Source organism: Osmerus eperlanus, chromosome 16, assembly GCF_963692335.1.
Source record: "Osmerus eperlanus chromosome 16, fOsmEpe2.1, whole genome shotgun sequence".
Classification (NCBI taxonomy): Eukaryota; Metazoa; Chordata; class Actinopteri; order Osmeriformes; family Osmeridae; genus Osmerus; species Osmerus eperlanus.
In genome coordinates, this window is record NC_085033.1 from 12,912,613 (window position 1) to 12,933,926 (window position 21,314).

At 45.5% G+C, this 21,314-nt stretch overlaps 3 protein-coding genes across 5 annotated transcripts; 1 reads left to right on the top strand and 2 right to left on the bottom strand.

The window, feature by feature from the left end:
• Positions 1 to 3,057: 3,057 nt before the first annotated feature.
• Positions 3,058 to 7,599, bottom strand: tmem68 (transmembrane protein 68). 2 transcript variants are annotated; one of them, XM_062481079.1, is made up of 9 exons: positions 7,386 to 7,599; positions 7,019 to 7,085; positions 6,794 to 6,854; positions 6,295 to 6,698; positions 5,651 to 5,818; positions 5,040 to 5,233; positions 4,773 to 4,833; positions 4,365 to 4,504; positions 3,058 to 4,133 (listed from the first exon to the last, which is right to left on the bottom strand). In XM_062481079.1, the coding sequence occupies exons 4-9, from the start codon at positions 6,620 to 6,622 to the stop codon at positions 4,029 to 4,031; spliced, it is 996 nt and encodes a 331-aa protein (XP_062337063.1). In that variant the 5' UTR covers positions 6,623 to 6,698; positions 6,794 to 6,854; positions 7,019 to 7,085; positions 7,386 to 7,599; the 3' UTR covers positions 3,058 to 4,028. The 2 variants fall into 2 exon arrangements, with proteins under 2 accessions (XP_062337063.1, XP_062337064.1); XM_062481080.1 differs by lacking the exons at positions 7,019 to 7,085; positions 7,386 to 7,599 and having other exon boundaries at positions 6,794 to 7,010.
• tgs1 (trimethylguanosine synthase 1) lies at positions 7,450 to 15,971 on the top strand. Of its 2 annotated transcripts, XM_062481078.1 has the most exons (13): positions 7,450 to 7,772; positions 7,917 to 8,139; positions 8,304 to 8,445; positions 8,666 to 9,190; positions 9,972 to 10,101; positions 10,263 to 10,349; positions 10,482 to 10,656; positions 11,661 to 12,045; positions 12,243 to 12,407; positions 14,113 to 14,256; positions 14,396 to 14,612; positions 15,304 to 15,382; positions 15,654 to 15,971. In XM_062481078.1, exons 1-13 carry the CDS (start codon positions 7,666 to 7,668, stop codon positions 15,762 to 15,764), a joined length of 2,490 nt encoding a protein of 829 aa, XP_062337062.1. In that variant the 5' UTR covers positions 7,450 to 7,665; the 3' UTR covers positions 15,765 to 15,971. The 2 variants fall into 2 exon arrangements, 1 of the variants encoding a protein (XP_062337062.1); XR_009932396.1 differs by lacking the exon at positions 15,654 to 15,971 and having other exon boundaries at positions 14,396 to 14,982; positions 15,203 to 15,315.
• A 1,441-nt stretch (positions 15,972 to 17,412) lies between these two features.
• LOC134036664 (probable G-protein coupled receptor 141) lies at positions 17,413 to 18,513 on the bottom strand. The gene has a single exon (XM_062481695.1). The coding sequence runs from the start codon at positions 18,495 to 18,497 to the stop codon at positions 17,622 to 17,624; it is 876 nt and encodes a 291-aa protein (XP_062337679.1). The 5' UTR covers positions 18,498 to 18,513; the 3' UTR covers positions 17,413 to 17,621.
• Positions 18,514 to 21,314: the final 2,801 nt, after the last annotated feature.

Below are 21,314 nucleotides of genomic sequence, written 5' to 3' on the forward strand. Positions count from 1 at the left end.
GAGCACTTTTAGAATGTCTTCTACCACGACTTAGGCTACCATGATTTCTCTGTTTTTGTTTTTCAAGATCTAGTTGTATTACTTTGCACTGAAAGATGGGAAGGACGTACATTTGGTCGTTAAACCAGAGTAACGTAAATATCAGCATGGAAGAAAAAGGAAGCACATACTTAAAAAGATGGCACAATTGGAAGGTCCGAGACCAGGATTCTGTGAACGTGTAGAAAGTTTAACAAAGTGTTATCTAACCACTGCTTAAAGTTGCTTGTGAGAGATGCATTAAACCATAGAAAGATATACTCCTAACATAATAGCACACGACTTCAGACCTTTATCTACGCTTTATTTCAGAGCACATTGTGTCAGTGGTGCGATACACGATGAGGACGTATTTAGCGACAAACCCGTTCAGAAAAACAAAAACAAATGTTTAGTCTTATTATGTTCTTTGATGATCAGCTTACTTAAATGGTTTTACAGTCGCCATCGGCCCTCTGAACCATAACGGCTAGCCTGGCCGCCGTCCAACGCCTTATAAAGGAAACATTAGGGATAATTCTCTCAATGTCACCCTCACACTCCACGGTTTTGTTGACTCAATCTGCTCTGTGTTAACACGAGGCCACGGTCATTGTTTTTTTGTCTCTATCTTTTGTGTTAGCCTGCCTTTCAACTAATTATTTTCATTTGTTGCAAAGCTTCCCATCTACTGTTTATTCAGTCTGACTACAAATCTAGAAAACCTAATTCCCGTTGTCACTGAAAAGACTGTCAGATTCACTGTCTGACACTCATGAAATGTCCAAATTGTTGATATGTCTATCTTTGAAGAATAGCGGTTGATATAGAATATGTGTCGATCCTCGCGCTGCTGTTATTGTTTGTAGGGAGGGGGGGGGAGGGGGGGTCACAACCAGGAGAGAAACTCTTTTCAAACACGTGTACTCATCCAGGGTTCCCATCAACCCTCTCTTCGCTCACATATATTGTACATATACCTACCTCAACTCGGTATCTGGTCAGAACACCCTTCACCCACAGCGCAGTAGGCTACTGTCCATGACCAGGAAACTAGCTAAAATATCTCTTTACGGTAATGACATTGTAACGTCAGTGAGAAGCTGAGAAACTTTCAGAGTTCGAGTGGTGGAGGATGTACTGGTCAACACAGGAAGTGCATAACTAAGCAGGCTTAAAAGACAGGAAAATGCGCTTCTCAACAAATCCACATCATGGTTCTGACGATTTAAGCTGCTTATGTATCTGTTTTGTTTGCCTTAAGATATGATAATTCAGTGCTTTTGTCTTTTCTTTCAGTCTCATGAGGGCATATGGTTGTGGTGCATCGTGTCCCTTGATGGTGTGGTCTGTGTGGTTTGGAAGGGTTAGGGTTCGCTTGTTCATCCGTTAATGGCCCAATAGCGACGCATATTCATATGGCTCTACTGTGGTTACTGTGCTTGTACTAGGAGTAGCTCATTCACTGCATCCAACTACCCCCTTCTCTTTCCTTCCCAATTTCTTTTGCCATCTCTGTCTCTTGGTCCCCTCTTTATCGCTCTCCCCTTCTCTCGTTATCTCTCCCCCTCCCTTATCTGTCTTTCCCACTGTCTCTCTCTTGATCTCTCCCCCTCCCCTCGCTGTCTCTCTCTCTTTATCTCCCCCCTCCCCTCGCTGTCTCTCTCTCTGTCTCTCTCTCTTGATCTCTCCCCCTCGCTGTCTCTCTCTCTTTATCTCCCCCCTCCCCTCGCTGTCTCTCTCTCTGTCTCTCTTTATCTCCCCCCTCCCCTCGCTGTCTCTCTCTCTGTCTCTCTCTCTTGATCTCTCCCCCTCGCTGTCTCTCTCTCTTTATCTCCCCCCTCCCCTCGCTGTCTCTCTCTCTGTCTCTCTCTCTTTATCTCCCCCCTCCCCTCACTGTCTCTCTCTCTGTCTCTCTCTCTTTATCTCCCCCCTCCCCTCACTGTCTCTCTCTCTGTCTATCTCTATTTATCTCTCTTCCCCTCCCCTCCCCTCCCCTCGCTCTGTCTTTCTTTCTCTCTCTCTCTCTCTCTCTCTCTCTCTCTCTCTCTCTCTCTCTCTCTCTCTCTCTCTCTCTCTCTCTCTCTCTCTCTCTCTCTCTCTCTCTCTCTCTCTCTCTCTCTCTCTCTCTCTCTCTCTCTCTCTCTCTCTCTCTCTCTCTCTCTCATGATCAACGCTTTCTTTCTGACACTGTTTGGGAGAGGTGGATCTCCGATGTGTGGTCTGGCGTTTAGTTGAGAGGTATTTGCCATCAGAACACCATATAAACTAGCCTCTGTATGTAGTGGAATACGCCCCCCCCCCCCCCTTGCCTGTGGGGACAGGAAGTACAAGCACACTAACAAAGGGACAAGGGGACAACAGCTTCCTGTTCACTTCATGATGTACAGATGTCCTTTATATCTCAGTGGCAATGCAGGATCACAGTAGTAATTGATTAAAATAAACTATCTAACTGTAAATAAATGTATGCAAATGTACATGTTTAAAAAGAACATTCCTCTTTGAGTCCTGATCGTGAAGGGTGTCTATTTGACTAGAGAGTTGATGCCACAAGTTGGCTGGTACTATGATGTAATGCAGATTAAAATTGTGTGGTGTATGTGATGTATTAAATGACAAAAATGCAAAAGACAAAAAAACTGTTCATTATTGGTCTTTTCCGTAAGTTGCATTGTGTGATGATGAACGTCGGATGTGATTAAAAACTGCATTCAATCGGATGAACAACTTTATTGTAAATTGAATCGAGTGAAAACAGAACATGACATTTTTGTATATATTGGATTTTTGTAAATTTTTATTTGATTCTAATGCAACACAAGTACCAAAATTCATTTAATAAAGTACACTGTGGTCATTTTTTCAGCCTCTTCTTCGTTTATTTGGGATTGTTTGTTTTATGCGTGGTACAGTTTTATTTACGTGCAACCTCCCCTCCTTTCCCCCTCCTGTTACCTAAAGGAATAAAACAATGGTTCCTGAACACATCTGTTCCTGTTATACCTGTGACATGAAAGACAAAGCGAGAAGGAGATCTCTATCATAATAAAATATATTTATTGAGATTACATTGTAGTCCTGAATCACAATGCTTGTTAACGGATCTCAGTCTGATTTAAAAGTGCTGGCAGTATACGTCTACATAATTCAACATAGTGAACACATTTGGAAATTTCACAATTAAAGAAATTATAAAATAACTTCAATTAACAAAAGAAAAAGGCAAACATTTCAGAAATAAGAAGGATCCAGTTTTAACTCCCATATGACTAGGTACTTCCGCTGGTCTTTGGAAAGGCTTTTTTAAATAAAAAATTACGTTATTGTTGGCAGTGGTACTGAACAAATCCAAAGTGTGCAAAATTAGTTGTGGAATCAATGACTATACATTACATCCAAAATATACACACAGCACAATATCTTTTTACTGCACATCTCACATTAACCAAATATAATAAAATTAAAATTGTGCATTATTATCTCACCACATAACAAGATATGTTGCTTAGTGACAAAAAAACCCACAACATTAAAACAACACTAAACTCACACAAGGTAAAATATCAGTAATGTCATAAAACAACAACAACTGTTGTTGATTATATTGATAGATTATCTAACTGTTTGTGACATGATAACAAAATCAACATCCACCACCTTAACTGACCAATGACAGTAGACTCTAACAAGAGTTACAACACGCCAAACCCTGCATATAGCACAAGTCTTACATACAGTACTGTAATAGGCAACTGAAAGGGGTGCTTGTCCTCCCTGTGTCCAGGGGGGTATTCCAGAAAGCGGGTTTGCGACATAACCGGGTAAGTTAACTCTCCAGCTGACAAACAATGTTGCAGCAACCTACTGGCAATGTTGCTACAACGCTGGCTGTCATATGAGGAGTTAACTTACCCGGGTTTGTCGCATAACCTGCTTTCTGGAATACCCCCCAGGTTGAGCAAATACAAAACGACTGTACAGAGACCGACTTCTTTGTAACAGAAAGGTCAGTCTTCCTTCTGTCTCCTGTGGAACCGTTCTAACAGGGCTCGGAGAACATTCCCTGGAACCTTTTGGTGTGTGTCGATGAGAGCCTGAACGGCCTGCTGCACCTGAGGACAAAACACCCGCAGGATTAGACAACAAAAATTATAATCTGGGTCGCCCTGCAACGATTTAATCTGAGGGGAAAATATTTCAAGGATGTCAACAGTTCTCCAACACGTTCTCAAAATTACACCAGATATGCCAGGAAACCCTTCTTTGAATGGGGTGAGGGAGGTACAAGGCAATCAAACACTTATAATCCAGGTGTGATGTAATGTGTAGGACATAAGCCTTGCCTTTTCTGCTAACTCTGTGGCATTCGTGTTGGGGTCATAGGGGATGGGGTCACCCAGAAATGTCCGGAACTTCACCGGGAAGCCTCCGTACACTGGCGCTATCGGCAATCGAAACCTCTCGTACACCCATCGAAAAAACTCTGAAGGAACAAAACAAACAAAGTTTCAGTTGAACTTCCATGTTCAATTGGGTCTGGGATTACGGCAGCTGCAACATTCATAACAGTATGTGGGTGGTGTCTAAACCGGCAAACAGCTTCGCATGCGTGAGTGAATATGTCATTCTAGTAACGGGAGGCTTCTAAGGAGTTTACTGGTAAGGAGGTTTTGTGACTTTAAAAATAGCTAACCACTCCCTGTTTAGCTGCAGGCGTGAGTTCAGAGCCTCAGTGTGTTGCAGCTACTTACTCATTCTTCCCAGTGATCTGAATCCTTCCCTCACATTCTGAGTAAACATTGGAATTATTGGCTGCAATGTTAAGGAGAACAGAGGTAAGACACATACATGGGCTCTCACTAAACAAGCCTTGGAACAAAACACTTTTTTGTATACTTTAACCGAAGCAGGAGTGCGGTACAATACACAGATCAGAAAAGTCACTGTCACAGAAATGAAACACAACACAAGCCCAAACCAACAAAACTAAGCACAACAACTTTACTTAAAAAACATACTGCTTTGGAATCGATGGCGACCTGAGCAAAGCCCTTGCGTTTGCCCCAGAGCAGGGGGTAGGTCTCATCGCTGAACAGGGCTTCCCTGACCCCTCCCGGGGAGATTCCCAGCAGGTGGCCGTTCCTCAGTGCCTTCACACACTCCTCCTGGGGCCCGTGCATCACGCTGAACACCTCCAGCAGCAGCTTGAACCCTGGCACAGGCAGGGAAACAGGGAATCATTGTGACACAGGGAACCATTGTGACACAGGGAACCATTGTGACACAGGGAACCATTGTGACACAGGGAACCATTGTGACACAGGGAACCATTGTGACACAGGGAACCATTGTGACACAGGGAACCATTGTGACACAGGGAACCATTGTGACAACTACAACACAGGTTGAGTACTGCTGTCAACACAGGTTAGGCAGATGTTCTGTCTGGGTGATGAACACACACTGTGTTTACACTGGGACATTTTCCAACGTGGTCCCTGTTCGTGGCCAAACAGAACTAACAAACTCTGAATAAAATGCCAGAGCATAGCACTTTCCAAAAAGTAGCCTGTTTTTTTTTTTAAGATATTAACATATTGATTAGATTAAATTTAGATTAGGGTCTTGCCTGGGACTTTGAACAGGAAGTGGTCAGCGACCGAGTGGCAGGTCCGTCCCTTCTGAAGGATGATGTTAGCCAGGAAATAGTAATAGTCAATAGGTATCGCCCCATGGTAGTACACTATAAGAGCTGGTCCATCGTCTGGGATCTTCTCCATACCATGGATCTCATAGCCTGACAGGAGAGACAGGGGGTCAGATGGCTGAATGGTTAGGGAATCAGGCTAGTAAATCAGAAGGTTGCCGGTTCGATTCCAGGCTGTGAAAAAAGGACGTTGCGTCCTTGGGCAAGGCACTTCACCCTACTTGCCTCGGGGGGAATGTCCCTGTACTTACTGTAAGTCGCTCTGGATAAGAGCGTCTGCTAAATGTAAATGTAAGAGACAGGATTCACATACAGTTGGTGGATGAGTCCTCACAAGACACTGTATGATAATAGCTGTATAAACAGAAAACACCCTCAACACTTACATGTGTAAATAGGCAATTAAACAAAGCGTCAAATCTAGCCACCAAATCAATTGCATACTTACGCACAAGATTCCTCACACACCCACATACAATCTCCCTATTTTTCTCTCTCGCACCACACACACACACACAATTTTACGCTCCCCAGCCAACCCAGCCCCCCCCCTCCCTCTGTCATACCGTGCCATATGGCCCCGTGCCCGTCCCAAAGCGTGGCCAGAGTCTTCCTCGCCCCGTCCCACAGGTTGTTACAATAAGCCTCCCTCAGCTGGTTCTTCCTCTTGTACACGTGGAGGAAGAGGATGGACAGGTAGAGGAGGATGACGATGAGGAAAGGCAGGATGAAGACGATGGCTAGAGGAGTGAATACCCAAACCAGGTACTCCAGAACGCTGAAATAGTCCTCCAGGCGGCCCAGGTCAGCCCACTCCTCCCACGCATGGAACACGCAAGCCAGGAAGGCGGCTGAGCCTTCTCCCGTCATGCAGGACTCGTTGCCATTGGACATACTGCCACACAGTTAGCCTTGCCCACTGGAAGCCAAGGCCAGCGTGGATACCATCTGCCAATGGCCAGACCTGGGGCTACAGCAAAGCCGAGGGGAATGGCGTTGAAGGCTTATGTAAATGTCAATTAAGTCAATATTTTATAAGTAAAAACCGAGAAATTGCTAACGTACTGCATAGTACAGTCCTGGCAAGAGTGGGCACTGAATGCTCTGGCGGCTCTGTCAAGATAATCTTAAAGAGTGGATATGTTTTTTATCTTGAAAATGTATTATCATTATTGAATAAGGGGTGAATTAGACCCAAATTATCTAAATTGCCTATGAAAATTCGAATGCATTCCTTGATGCATCAACTTCAGATAATGACAACAAACGAATATGTTCTAAATCACAAACCTTGTAGTCTAAGTAGGACAAAATGTGATCACTGTAGACAGACCATGGCCGTTTTTAAACGGAAATTCTGAGAAGACAAAAGCAAAATTAGCCGGTCTCAACGTCACAGGTCCGTCTGACACAAATGGGCAAACGCTAGCTAGCGACTACCGCTAGACAGCTAGCAAAACTGCACTAGCTTGCGTTCACAGATAGCTACTGTAGCTAGCTAAGGTTTAACCTTAGAAGAGACGTCTTAATATCGATGACACCAACAAAGGCTAACCTGTCGTTTTATTAGCATATACGCATTTTTGCTCACGCTACGGTTGTATAAAAACCGACAGTATCATTGTGAAATAATAATCAAACTTCCTATCCTTCCTACACTGTATTGCCCTTTTCCAGATAAAATAAGTCAGCTGTCATCTTTTCTTCCTGGTTCACCCGGTTCCTTTTGAGTGTGACACAAGCAGGAACAAACGTTGCTCCGGATAGTTCATAGTTGCTGAAACGTGCGTGTTGATGGTCATGTTCATTTAGATATCTAGCTTGCAAAAGACAAAATACAAATGCTCGAGAAAAGTTGTCAAGTCGTCCAATTACAGGCTAATATTGTAGCATTATCTATATGAATAGACTAGGACAGATTGCTAGTAGTCATCATCATGATTGATAATAGCAAATGGAATGTGGTTGCTGACATTATTTTTAGCCAAAAAAGCCTGCACGGTGACGAGGAAATACACTGTCTCTGTTCCAGAGCTTTTGTTCAGTAAGTTAAATAAGATTCGTCGTCACCTCCGTTTTCTTATCCAATTCATTCACCGCTTCTCCTTGCTAGCTGAACCAACAGCGGGTGGGAAAGCAACGTTCTCTTTTATCCACTGTTTACATGTCCATTCTCCACTCCGCGTAGGGATCGTGAGCTGTACAGATCTGACAACAGATACCTCATCTCCGGCCTGACGGATGGAGGGCAGCGTGGTAATAAGTTCTCAGAGTTAGAGGAGGAGCTGCCAGGTGAGGAGGAAGAGGAGGATTGCAAAGTGGAGGCTGAGTCTGAAGATGAAGAAACCAAGTTAATGGCCAGTATGGGGTTGCCAGTGGCCTTCATCAGTTCCTCAGCAGAAAGGAAAGTGGTGAGTACAATAGTCATGTATTACTGTCTGGGATTTATTGACTGACTGACCAGCAGACCCGACGGAACAGGATTTGAGAAAAGTGGGAAAGACTGAAGATTGCAGACACAGGCAACAGGTCTGCTCCCCTCTCAAACATATTATATTGTTGATTCTGTTCACAGAGAAATAAGTCCAAAAGGAGAGTAGCCAATCACTGGCAGGCACCCCCTGCGGAGGAAGAGGAGGAAACTGATGAAGGTGACCCAGAGGTGTGCAGGGGAGGGCAGGAGGAGACTCAGGACAATGGCTGGGAGTCCTACTGGAGTAAGGATGATAGTTAGTTTACCCACTACAGTATGTTAACTGAAAAACATGTTTTTATTGAAACATGTCTACCTGGCGTTTGGCAAACGTTAAAACACTGAATCACATGACCTGTGGTTATTGGGGACGGCTACAGCAGATCACAAGAGGTTGCAGGTTTAAATCCCTCCTGTTCTCTCGGCTAAATAAAACACATTCATATTCATTGTTATTATCCTAGGTGAGCATGGGGAAGGTCTGCTGTGGCAGAGTTGGCTGGAGAAGCACCCTGACAGCGACCCTGGAGCGCTTCCCCCCTGGGACTGTCCCGACAGCCAGCCTGCCTGGGAGCAGCACGCCCAGGAGACCTTCCTGCTCTACTGGGAGCAGTTCACCTACTGGGCCTCCCAGGGATGGAGCGCCCACAGCGACTCCACCGGCCCTGGGCTGGAGGGGGAGAGCAGGGGCCCTGGAGGTGTGGGAGGTGGATGTGAGGTCGAGGCGGAGGACGGAAGGACGCATGCGGAGTCGTCCCGTGCTGCTGAAGATGCTGAGGTTCTGAGTGGACAGATGGGCCCGGCGTGCGCTGGGGATGTAGCGGATCTGATTGGTCAGATGAGCCTGCAATCAGAGGGAGGGAGCCGGATTGGCGTTGGAGAACAGACAGCAGATGATGATTGGCCGGTCTGTGGGGGGGGCGGGCCTTGTGATGGTGGGGATCGTAAGAGGGCTGCCTCCTCCTCAAAGCAGAGCACACAATCCAGAGGTGAGTCTCTCAGTCACTGATGCTGTATGGCAGGGGTGGGCAACCCTGGTCCTCAGGTGCCGCTGTCCTGCATGTGATGCTTCCTTGCTCCACACCTGTTTCAAATGAATGGGTTGTTATCAAGCTCTGTGGAAGCCGGGTAACGACCATTCATTGGAATCAGGTATGCTGGAGCAGGAAAACATCTAAAACATGCAGGACAGCGGCCCCTGAGGACCACGGTTGCATGTTTCATTCCATGTAACTCAGAGCTTTAGTTCAAACATGCGGGGCTGATTCCCTTTCAATATTTGATGGATCATATCAAAAGATGTCTTCCTTTGAATGAGGGAGCATGTGGCTGGAGAACATGCATTTTTTATGCTTTCTCTCGTCAGAGAGAGATAGGGAGAGTGCAGCGTTAGAATAAGGGAGGGAAGAGAGATGTATGGGAGGGGTGGGAGGGAAGGAGGAGAGAGATGGAGGGAGAGTTGGAAAACGGGAGAATGGTAAAGACGGAGAATAGATTAACTGAAAATAGAAGAGAGGAAAGCGACTGATAGTGTAGGTAGACAGGGATACAAATGGAGGAAGAGTACAAATGGCAGACAGAGAGAAACGGGGAGCATGAGGAATCGTTTTGAGGGCAACCTTTCAAAAACAAATTTGCACCATCCTGAACATGACTCATCCTATCCTGTTTGTCACCACCACGACACACAGACACAGCTCCAGCTGTGAGGCCAGCCTTTCTCCTGTGTGTACTGGAGGTGTGTGACCAGTTTGAATGGATGTGTTCCAGGTTCAGAGCAGAGAGGCCAGAGCACGAGCAGTGAGAAGGGATCAGGCCAGAATAGACTGTCGAACGACCCCCATGATGGCAGCGATGATGATGAACCACCAGAGAGAAGATGGACCCACATCAAACGAAGGTCAGTTTCCGTGTGGTCTCCAGGTTCTCCGTGCCTAAGACCCACCCACATCTCAGTGACCTCAGTAGCAGGTGGTGTTTGGAACATTTCATATTGTGCGTGTCTAGCTGAGCGGCCGTGTGAGATTGGCTGCTCCGTCATCTCCTAATGTGTTGGTACAGCCACGAGCAGGATGTGGAGGAAAGCCCACCCATGTCTGTGGACGAGGCCTGGGACAAACTGGGCCTGAAACGCAACCCAGAGCCCAGGTATGTCACATGATCAGCCTGAAGTTGTGGCTTATTCTGGTCCGCGAAACGAGCTAAATATCGGAAGCGTCTTTGGTTTATTCGCCACCAACCAAGCCTATCATCAACGAGACAAATGTTTGTGTGTGTAAGGTTCGAGAGTGTCCTGAAGTTCAAGCCCAGCCCCCGTGTCCCAGCATGCTCTGGGAGGGCTAACAGGAAGCAGCGTACAGTGGGAGGAAGTGCCGCCTGCCGCATCAACAAGCACACCTTCTTCACAGAGGACGGAGAGCAGACACAGCCCCTCGAGAGCAGGACCGTCCTGAAGGTACTTCCTGTCCTGTCGTCCACTTCCTGTCCTGAAAGTGCAGCTCACTTACAATGTTAAGAGATAAAAATCAGGGACTATTGGGGTCCAGTTCGATCAGGGTGTCTTGGTTGCAGTAGGTTGGTACTGTGCGAGGCCAGCCAATGAGATGTGATGCTGTCTATAGAGTAAAGAGTTGGAGCCAAATAAACTCTGCCCCCCCCCTCCCTCCCCCCTGACAACCTCACAACCCTTACATCTTCTGACATCACATCTCTTTATACAGCCAGCCTCTCTCCCCCTCACCTCCCTCCCTCCCTCGCGGCTCTCCGTGTGTGTGTGAACATGCATGAATCACAGCTATTTGATCCTGTCACATTTCATTGGGCACCGTCTGACAGCCAATGGAAGACGTCCATAGCCCTGACCTTGGCAAAATAAGGAAGCTCAGCGTGGACATCACCTCAGATCCTGTCTCCCTCTCGCCCAATGAGAGAGAGGCGGGGGGATTCTGCTGAGTGTGTTGCTGACGAGGCAACGTTTCAGACATTCTCCAGGAAAGGAGAAGTGTCAAAGTACTGCAGGTTGTTTTACATTTTATATCAGGCTATTGTTTCTAGGCCTGCATGGTCGTTCCAGCTCATCCCAGAGGCCCTCGAGATGACAGGGATCATAAGCTGACAACATATCCCCCCTTCCTCTCTCTCTCCACCCTCCCTATCTCCAATCTCAGACCTACAGACACAGCTCTGTGGTTAGCCCATGACAAACACTCCTGACCAGAATGAGAAACAGCTACGCTATACAGTGGCCTATGCTGGTTTAATTTACATGAGATTTACATGTATTTATTTAGCAGAAGATTTTTATCCATGGCTCTGTATGAGTTGTGCACGTGGCAAGTGCTGCAGGGGAACCGAGGTCCAAATGAGCACTGTTCTGAATAAACCTGCTGGGCGACGGTGAGTTTGGCAGCGCTCTGCTGATAGCCATACTGATCTAACGGGGGCCACTTACGTCTTCAGGTGCAGAACTTCCTTCAGAGAGTCAAGAGGGAGAGCGAGGGAGACGCAGTTCTCCAAGACCCGTCAGCAGAGGGCGCCGGCGAGACGCAGCCCCACAGAGAGAGACGAACATCTGCATCTGTGGGGGACGAAGAGGAGGAGGAGGTGAAGGAGGAGAGTGGGGGAGGAGACGGAAACGAGGAAGAGGAGGCTGGACCTGTTCTTCCTCCCAGTACGGAGTTGGACACCAGTACGAAACTCCAACCTCCAGCTCTCCTGCATGTCTTCACCAGAACGGATGATGACGATGAAGAGGAGGAGGATGAAGACGGAGGCCGGGTGCTGGTTCCCCTGGATGTTCCGGACTTCCTGATACCCGACCCACCCGAGAACCAAAGCCACCCAGGTGAGTTCTGCTCAGGAACATCACGACCTCCCTACCACTCTCTCCTTCCTCTCCATCTCTCCTCCTTCTCACTCCCCCCCCCTCCCTGTCTCCCTCCCTCCTTTCCTCTCCCCTCTCTTCGAGACGTGCTCGACTCGAGGCGTTGATTCAAGCCCTTGGTTTTCGGGACAGCATGATCACGTCTGTGTTTTGTCCAGGAGAGAGCAGGAAGAGTAAGAAACAGAAGAAGAAGAAGGTGAAGAGGAGGGGGAGGTGTGGGGCGATGCCGCCTGAGATCGCTGCAGAGCCGGACCTGGCCAAGTACTGGGCCCAGCGCTACCGGCTGTTCTCCCGCTTCGACGAGGGCATCAAGATGGACCACGGTGAGTCCCTCCTTCCAATCCCAGCATGCTTTTAGGCGCTGCCGTTCAATACCGGCTCTAACGGTGTTTTGATGCTATCATGTATTTTTACGGACAGTGGGGACCTTTTCAGTGCAGTCCCCGCATACAAGTGCGTTTGACTCATTTTCTTAATGGCCGTAAAACGTACGTAAAAGTTGAGAAAAGCTCAACTTGTGGGTTGGTATGGATGCGAATGAACAATCGGAACACCAATGTTTCACAACTCCTGCACAGTAGCCTATCGGTATGTAACACAACATTTTGGGGCACGCCCGCCCTCTGCGTACAGGTAAACATACGCCATAATTGAAACCGGGCGTAAATAAGGGAAAACCTGCCTCGGTTCCATCTTTCGCGTAGTAATCCAGTCGTAAGGAAGCTTTCTGTATTCTCAGGAGTATTATGACTAATATGTTTTTGTGTGTGTTTGCGTGTGCCCCTGCGCCCCTGCGCCCCCACCCAGCCATCATAACTCATCGTTCCCTCCCAGATTATTCGGTATTCCGTTTGAAGATGAGATCTGAGCTCTGGTGGAACTACTCACACATTCATATCAACACAGGCTGAGCAATGCGGCTTGCCCCTGACTCAAACACACACACCTGTGTGTGTTTGAGTGTGTGTGTGTGTGTTCGTGTGTACGTGCTCTGTGGCTCAGTTCAGACACGGTGAGTGAGAGAGGGACATCCACTCATCCACCACTGTCCTCCTTACCTCCTCCACTCCTCTCCTCCTCCGAACCACTCGTCGGGACGGAGAGATGGATGAGGCGTGAAAGCGGCGGAGGAGTGAAGAGGTGATTGAAGTGAAGCGTGAAACGGAGCGCTACCCCCACCCCTTCCCCCCCCCCTTCCCCCCAGTCATTGTTGTCTTAGCAGGTGTCTGTTCTCAGCGGAAGGCACAGACACCTTAGAAGGAGGAGGGAAGTAGGAATGGAGGGATGGCTGGTGAGAACGAGGAGGCAGATGGTAGATTTCTCAGTGGGGAGACAGCAGGAGGAGGAGGAGAAGGAGGACAGTCTATGAAGTGTTCGAGTCTCCCGTCATTTTCAGTCTATAAATAGAAACTGTCCTTTTCACAATCATCACATGTACTGGGACGGTTTTCAAGATCATTCTTTGTGAAAACAAGAGTTCCACTAAGGCACTTTGGTTGTGTGTGTCTGAAGAACCTTCTCTAGTCACGCAAAAACCTTAATAAATAGTTCTAGTTGGAACAAAAATTGGTTCCTGAAAAGAATTTACAGGAATGTAGTAACCTTTTTTCCCCCTAAGAAGGAGAATATCAAACTATCTTGTTTGTTTTTCACCTCATTCCAGTCCAGCAGGAAGTGAGAATTATCTAGGCCTTGTTAGAAGACCATTAGGAATAATGTCATTTATTTATTTAAGCAGCCCTGGGGAGCAAAGCCATAATGATTCAGCCAGCTTGTGTTGGTTTCACAGTGAGAGCAAGTCAACCAGGTTATTTTCAATGAAACCTTATGACAGTGTGCTGCCCTCGTGTGGATGTGTAGTGTGCTGCAGTTGTCATGTCTACGGTCGACCGAACGAAACTTCAAAGGCCAGTACATGAAGACATATCACATCAACTACTCTTATGTAATCTGTCTCACCGAAAACTCTTTCAACTCTGTGCAGTTTTCGCTTTTAATGGGAAATGTGTGTGTGCGTGTGTATTTCAGAGGGCTGGTTCTCCGTGACTCCAGAGAAGATAGCGGAGCACATCGCCTTGAGGGTCCAGGAAAGCTTCCACTGTGACCTCATCATCGACGCCTTCTGCGGGGTCGGGGGCAACGCCATCCAGTTTGCCCTCACAGGGAAGCGAGGTAGCGAGCCCATTCCTTCCAACCAATCATAGGAGAGGGAACAACCCATTTCTTAAACCCATTAGAGTCTTCGCATAAGCTTAGGTTGCCTGTATGTTTCTGTGTGTGTGTGTATCCGTGCGTGTGTGTGTTCCTCCAGTGCTCGCCATCGATATCGACCCTGTGCGCCTGGCTCTGGCCCGTCACAACGCCCAGGTCTACCAGGTGGCCGAGCGCATCGACTTCCTGCAGGGGGACTTCCTGCAGCTGGCGCCACGGTTACGCGGCGACGTGGTGTTCCTCAGCCCGCCATGGGGGGGCCCCGACTACCTCACAGCAGACGTGTTCAACATCAAGACCATGATGGACCCAGACGGATATCCTTTGCTGTCTGGGTGATGATCTGTGTGCAAAGGGATAGGGGCAGCTACTATCATTTGACCTGGGCTCAAATACTATTTGAAACTATTTCAATCAATTTGAATTGGAGTACCTTTTAGAATGTGTGCCTCTTGCTTTCAAAACGACTGGGTGGTTAGAAAATCTAAGTAAAAAAAAAAAATAGGTTAGCACACATAAAATTGTGGAAGTTCAAGCCACATTTGTGTAACTTGGAATCAGCTAGGGACAAGATGTCCTGGACCAGACCTCTGCTTGCGAGTTTGCTTGGTCTGCTACCACGGTCTTAAAGAGGACACGTCTCTAAATACTGTGGCAGTGACAGTGGTTGTAGTCAGTGCTTAATTTGTAAAGTGGGAGGTCCCGGAACATAGGGGGGGGGGTGGATCCGGGGACTCAAAATGGGGTTGGTGGTAACGGAACTCCCCAAAAATTGCCCTGTGCAGGCATGCAAACAGGTCAGGGGTAAGGTGAGAACGATGCGGCGAATCCCCAACCCTCTAGGCCAGGGGTTCCCAAACATTTCAACCCACGACCCCTAAAATAATGGTGCCACTGTAGTACAGAGAATTACATGCTAGTTATATATTATTATCTCTTTATCACCTTGTTATCTGTTACATTATGTAGGAATTTGAAATGATGTTGTTTTCCTTTAACTATTAACACGTTTGACATTTTTCAGTTGTCAAAAATGATATCAGAGAATATAGTGTACTTCCTCCCTCGGAATGCGGATATGGACCAGGTGATAAATTGCTTCTGTTCAGTCTATCAGTTTTCATTTGGTGTCGCACACATAAAGGATCTCATTAGGATGAGTAGGGGCTTTCTCTATGAATGAAACATGCATACACATAACTCAATAATAAGTGGAGGCAACCTTCCACAGGTTGAAATTTTGTCAAACAAAACTTGTTGATCTGCAGTCAAGTGATCCATCACTGAGATATACAGTCTTGAGACTATTCAGACATGAACTGGTACAGTCGTTTTTTAACTTCTTGTTTGCTGTCCAGATTGCTTCCCTTGCCGGACTAGGGGGCAAAGTCGAGGTGGAACAGAACTTCCTCAACAACAAGTTGAAGACCATCACTGCCTACTTTGGCAATCTGATTAAATCGGACTAACTTTGATCTGTTAATTGTTAGTTAATCACTGATTTTAGTAATTTTTTGTGACATTTTAATTGGGCGGTATGCTTATGGAATGTTACTGTTATATTTTATGTGTAAACTGTTGCCCTCCATTTATATTGTTTTATTGGTTATATTTATCGAAAGACAGTCCTTATCTATTTTTGTAATAAAGTGAATCATGCCATGGTTCAAAGTCCAGGAATGTGTGACCCTCTTCACTGTCTCCATACGCACGGTGGGAATGTCCATTTGTGGAAACCACAACACGTTTGTTTCTGTTTCAAATTACATACTGGTTTTTCCTTAAAACCCAGTGTCAAATGTTTTGGATTTATCAGTAATTTGATTTCATAATGAAAAGGGAGGCTACAGTAAATCATATGTCTTTAGCATTCTTCCTGACACATAGTGGATTTATTTTAATCTGGTGTACCACAAGGAGGAGGGGTTACTTAACATCTGCCCCAATGGGGAGGGGTGTATCCCCAGTGGGGCAATTAGCAGGCAGTCTATCCTGAGACACAAGGCAAGATAGTCATAGCACAGAGCAGAAGAGAGTTTGGTGTAGGGTTAGGTTAGGTGACATGGCATTAGGGTACCCAGAGGTGATTTGGTGTGGTTAACATTAGTTTCAGTAGTGCTATTTGCAGTAGGCCTATAACCAACTCACTTTCCACATCTGTATAGATTTCTCCTCAGTTGTATAATTGAAGCATTGGACTATCCTTACTTTTCTTATTAGCACTTATCAACAACAGTCACTTGTGACTAGCAAGCTACTTTCTTGAGAAACACCGTGCAACGAGGAAGGTCCTGTCGTGTTATTCTTATCTAACAAGCGCGAGTCAACTGTTATCTTCAAACGTGACTTTATTGTAAGCCTCGAACACTGGCCTCAAGCCCAGTGGCAGATCTAAGGGGTGGCAAGTGGTGGCAGCTGCCACCCCAATAAAAAATACTGCCACCCCAATCTTTTTTTCTTTTTATGCATTTAGCAGAAGCTTTTATCCAAAGCGACTTCCAAGAGAGAGCTTTAAAAAAAGTGCATTGGTCACTGATCATAACAACGAGATAGCCCCAAGCATTGCGGGTAGCCAAACATGAAGCATACATTGTGAAAAAAAAGCCCAAAGGGAAGAACCACAAGAACATGTAGTGAAACAAGTTACAATTAAACAACATGAACCTCAATCTTCCCATGGAAAATATTATTTGTACATTACAGAACATTTCAATAAATAATATTAATGTTACTGTTTAATTTACACTACAGTGTTATAGCTTAATCATTTACCATAGGGAGTACTGTACCCCCCTACTTTGGATCTTGATTCGCCTCCAGGAGGCCACCCAACAACTTCCTTCTGCCACCACATTGCCACCCTGAATGAAAATCTCTATATCCGCCCCTGCTCAAGCCTCTTATATCTACATCTAAATACATGTCATTAGAGATGACTATAGGCGGAAATCCCGGGGGGGTGGGGGGGGGGGGGGGGGGGGTGCACACGACCCCCCCCATCCTGGGAAAATCTGATTTGTCCCCCCCCAATTAATCACGGTAAACAAAAATATGTAATTTCAATAATATTAATGATAGCGCTTTGCTGATTATGGACACAATGGCGCTTTTTGTGTTACAGCAGTAATTTTTGTGTCCCCCTCAGGAATTGCTCTTGAGAAAATGTAATATAATTGTCTCCCCCAAAGTTGATAGCAGATTTTCCCCATTGGAGATGACTATATACAATAATACCACAGTTACAGTACACAGTGTATATGATCAATATGGTGTCAAATTGATTACGTTGACAGTTATTTCCCGTCCCGAGTGACGTGATTGGCTCTTCACGTGCAGCAGGGTCCGCAGGTGGGCTTTGGCCTACCAATCAATGTCAGCATGTCCAAACAACTAAGAGACGTCACCGCCAAAAGGATCTCATTGATTGGGTCCAGAGATTCTCTTTGGGTTTGACTCACATAGTAAATTCTGAACAGATTGTATGGAACGAAGCACACGACCATCACCACTACGAAAGACGTACTCTTCATCTGAGCCCAGAACTCCTGTTGAGAGAAGGTCAAGGCCCGATAGGTTCTGTACACGTGACCCAGAATCCAAACCTGGAAACCGGCTATCGCCAGAGTGACAATTAGGATTATGCAGCTGAGGATGTAGTTCAACACCTTGACTGTGTGCACTTCTAGCGAATTTCCAAAGTCAAAGCACTGGTCGCTGGTCATGTTTGAATTTGATCCGTACTCCTTGACGCCAACGGGAAGTATGATAAGCAGCACCAGGGCCCACACCACCAAGCTCGCGCCCACTGCATGCAGCGTCCGGTAAAATTCCATCTGAGTGGTTCTTCGGAAAAACGTGAGATAGCGGCCGACAAGGATAATACAATAGAAGATGAAGGCCAAGTGGATGTGAGCAAAGATCATCAAGCTGACCACCTTGCAGAAACCGCTGTTTAGTTTCCAGTGGCCGAAGGCATAGTAGTAGATACGGAATGGCACGGTCAGAAGAAAGAGGATGTGGACGATAATGAGGTTGAGCACAGCGGTCGTGGTCACAGAGCGCATGTTGGACTGAAGGAGGTTGATCATGAGCGATATACTGATAACCCCTCCGACTAGAACCACAGAGTACAGAAACACGAGAGAATATCTGTACTCCTTTGGGATATCGTTATTGTTATCGGTATCGGTATCGTTCGACATCCTGAGCTCTCCTTATCTCGACCTGCAATGGTAGAAACAAGAGAGAAAGTGATCTGTGAATTGAGATGTAGTGTGGTCATAGTCTGGTCTCTGTTACATTATAGGTGCCCGGGTGATATTTGTGGCCAGTTCTAGTCTGATCTAACCTCGCTCAATGGTAAACATGTTTCTATGGGTCTTTGTGATAGTCAAGATCAATCTAATTATGGTACAGGGCCTAGAGATCTTATGGAATATTAGCCTTGTACACATTTCTTTTATATCCAACATAAAACATTTTGAAACCAAATCTGGAACTATTTACAAAGCCTTAGACATTCAAAGTACAATACAAAACCTCTTTGGACACCTCAGAAGGTTGATACACAAGTCATGACCACATGCAAAACTTACAAATCTAACAAGCCACTGTGAAGTAATTTCCTGAAAGAACTTTCACAATGGGAAATGCTTTTAAATTAACTATTTGTTTTCTGAGCAAGTCTACAAATCCCAGGCAGCATGCAGACACAGTTTCAACAACAATAACTCAAGTGAAAGACCTGATAAGGGTCTATTACTGATTATATTTACATTTAGTGATTTAGCAGACGCTTTTATCCAGAGCGACTTACAGTAAGTACAGGGACATTCCCCCCGAGGCAAGTAGGGTGAACTGCCTTGCCCAAGGACACAACGTCATATTGCATGTTTGTGAATCGAACCGGCAACCCTTTGATTAATAGCCCGACACCCTAACCACTCAGCCATCTGACCCCACATATTTGTGTTACAGTTAGTGGTAGACTACTGAAGAAGGCAGGCAACAATTACTGAAGAGACTCATACTGACGGAATGGACGGGACCCCCTTCCTCAAAGAAGCTCCACTCAACACCAAGTAGATTTGGTCACAAATAAACGTTTAAATAAAGTCTAATACAAAACACTATCACAGCAAGTCAAATGATAAAGACTGAGCACGGTAAAGATGTAAACACACCATGCTGTAGCAGAACAAGTGATTAGGCAGGGAACGACACTATCCTACAAGATGACAAGTAAACAAATAAATACAAACAGATGAGGTACACAGTCAGACTGTACCATCTTTTCACTTAGAAATAGATGATTTTTTGCCTGTTTTCTAAAGCATTTCAGATAATGTGTCTGGTGTAGCTTCTGCTGTGTCATGTGGGGCAGCTGGCTAATGATTCACTCAAATGAAAAGATTATTTATTTTGTTTCCTTCTTCACCAATGTGGTGAGTTTGTATGTTAGGCATAGGAATTGCTACGTTGGGCTGTCATTTGTAATTTTCAAACTGTCAAATTGCAGAAATCTATAAAGATTCAAGGCAGTCACATTGATTCAGTGGTTTCATTTGAAATCACAGAAAATCAGCACACATTTAGACACATTGGTAAAATTGTTTAAATCAAAATAACATTTTCATTCACCAGAGTAAACCTACTTTCATTTTTAATTAATAATGTATTTCTATATAAATGTACCTGCTGTTGAAATAGGATAAGGAGAATCCCTGGTCTGGTCCCAGCCAGTCTGCATACAGGTAGTAGTCTGTGAGAAAATCTTTCAGGAAGGTGTTTTGAAAGTACCACATATTGAGGCCAGTCCTTCATGGGCACTAAATATGTAGCTTACGGCTGACTTACAAGGAAGCAGTTTACTTCTCAGCTAAGGGGTTTCAAACAGACTGGTCTCTCTCTCTCTCTTGTTTGCATACATGTGTTTATAAGACAACTTCAGGTATACATTTTGGTAACAATAAATAGTCTGTGTGAACACTTGTTGGCATTACATAACATTTTTCTTGAACATGAATCATGTTGGTTTATTTTTTTTACTATTAAATGGACATTCCTGTGGACGAGTCATAAAGGAATAAATGTTTGTCTTAATAATAACTTGATTTCAACATGCAGTTTTCTAGTGGACAGTAAAACTATTCTTTTTATTCTTGCTGTCACAAGTCCAGTGACTATGCATCGAAGAGCGAGAAGCAAATGGTTCAGAGGTAACTGTACTTGAACCTCAAACTTTCAATCCTATCTGTTATTGAACGTCTACAGGGTTTATCAAGGTTTGTCATGTGTATCCAAGTTGACTTATTTTACAGGCTTAATTGAGTGGCTCAGAGAAATATTGGTGAAGTTGATGGTGAACACTAGATGGTGCTCTCAGTGTGCATGTCCTGAAACTGTATTCAGCCACTGCTACCACCACCGTAAGAGAACACAAGGTGAAAGAAAGAGTTTAGTATAATGTGCCTCCCGATTCTTTCATTTTAAGTATATGATCTGCAATTATGGACCCAGGCCCTCCACCTCCACTTCCTCCACCTCCTACAGTCATTCAGCTGTAATAGCTGCCTTTGTGGACATTGTCCTCATGAAACCTGCTTTGTTCTTATATATAAAGGCCCTTTATTTGAAGGTGTGCCGTTTCCAGGGTAACACACAGCTTATCATCCATTAGCTCTTATTCCTGGAATGTTGTGGACTTCACTTCCTCCTGGGCTATGGTTTCACAATCCTTTCAATCCATAACCTCTTTTATTATTACATTATATTTCTAACTCTAACTGCACAATAACCCCCCTATTTTGACGATCTGAAACGCAAGTATCAAAACGCAAAGCGCAAGTAACTTTGTGGGCGGGACTCCGGCTCGGTTGCTATTTTGCCGGCGGGATAAATGACTTTGCGCCTGGCGCAAATCTAAAATGGGTAGCTCCGAAGTAGCTACATTACTAATGGGTGTGGTTTGGGCGTAACGTCCCACAAACCAATCAGAGCGTCATCTCACATTCCCTTTA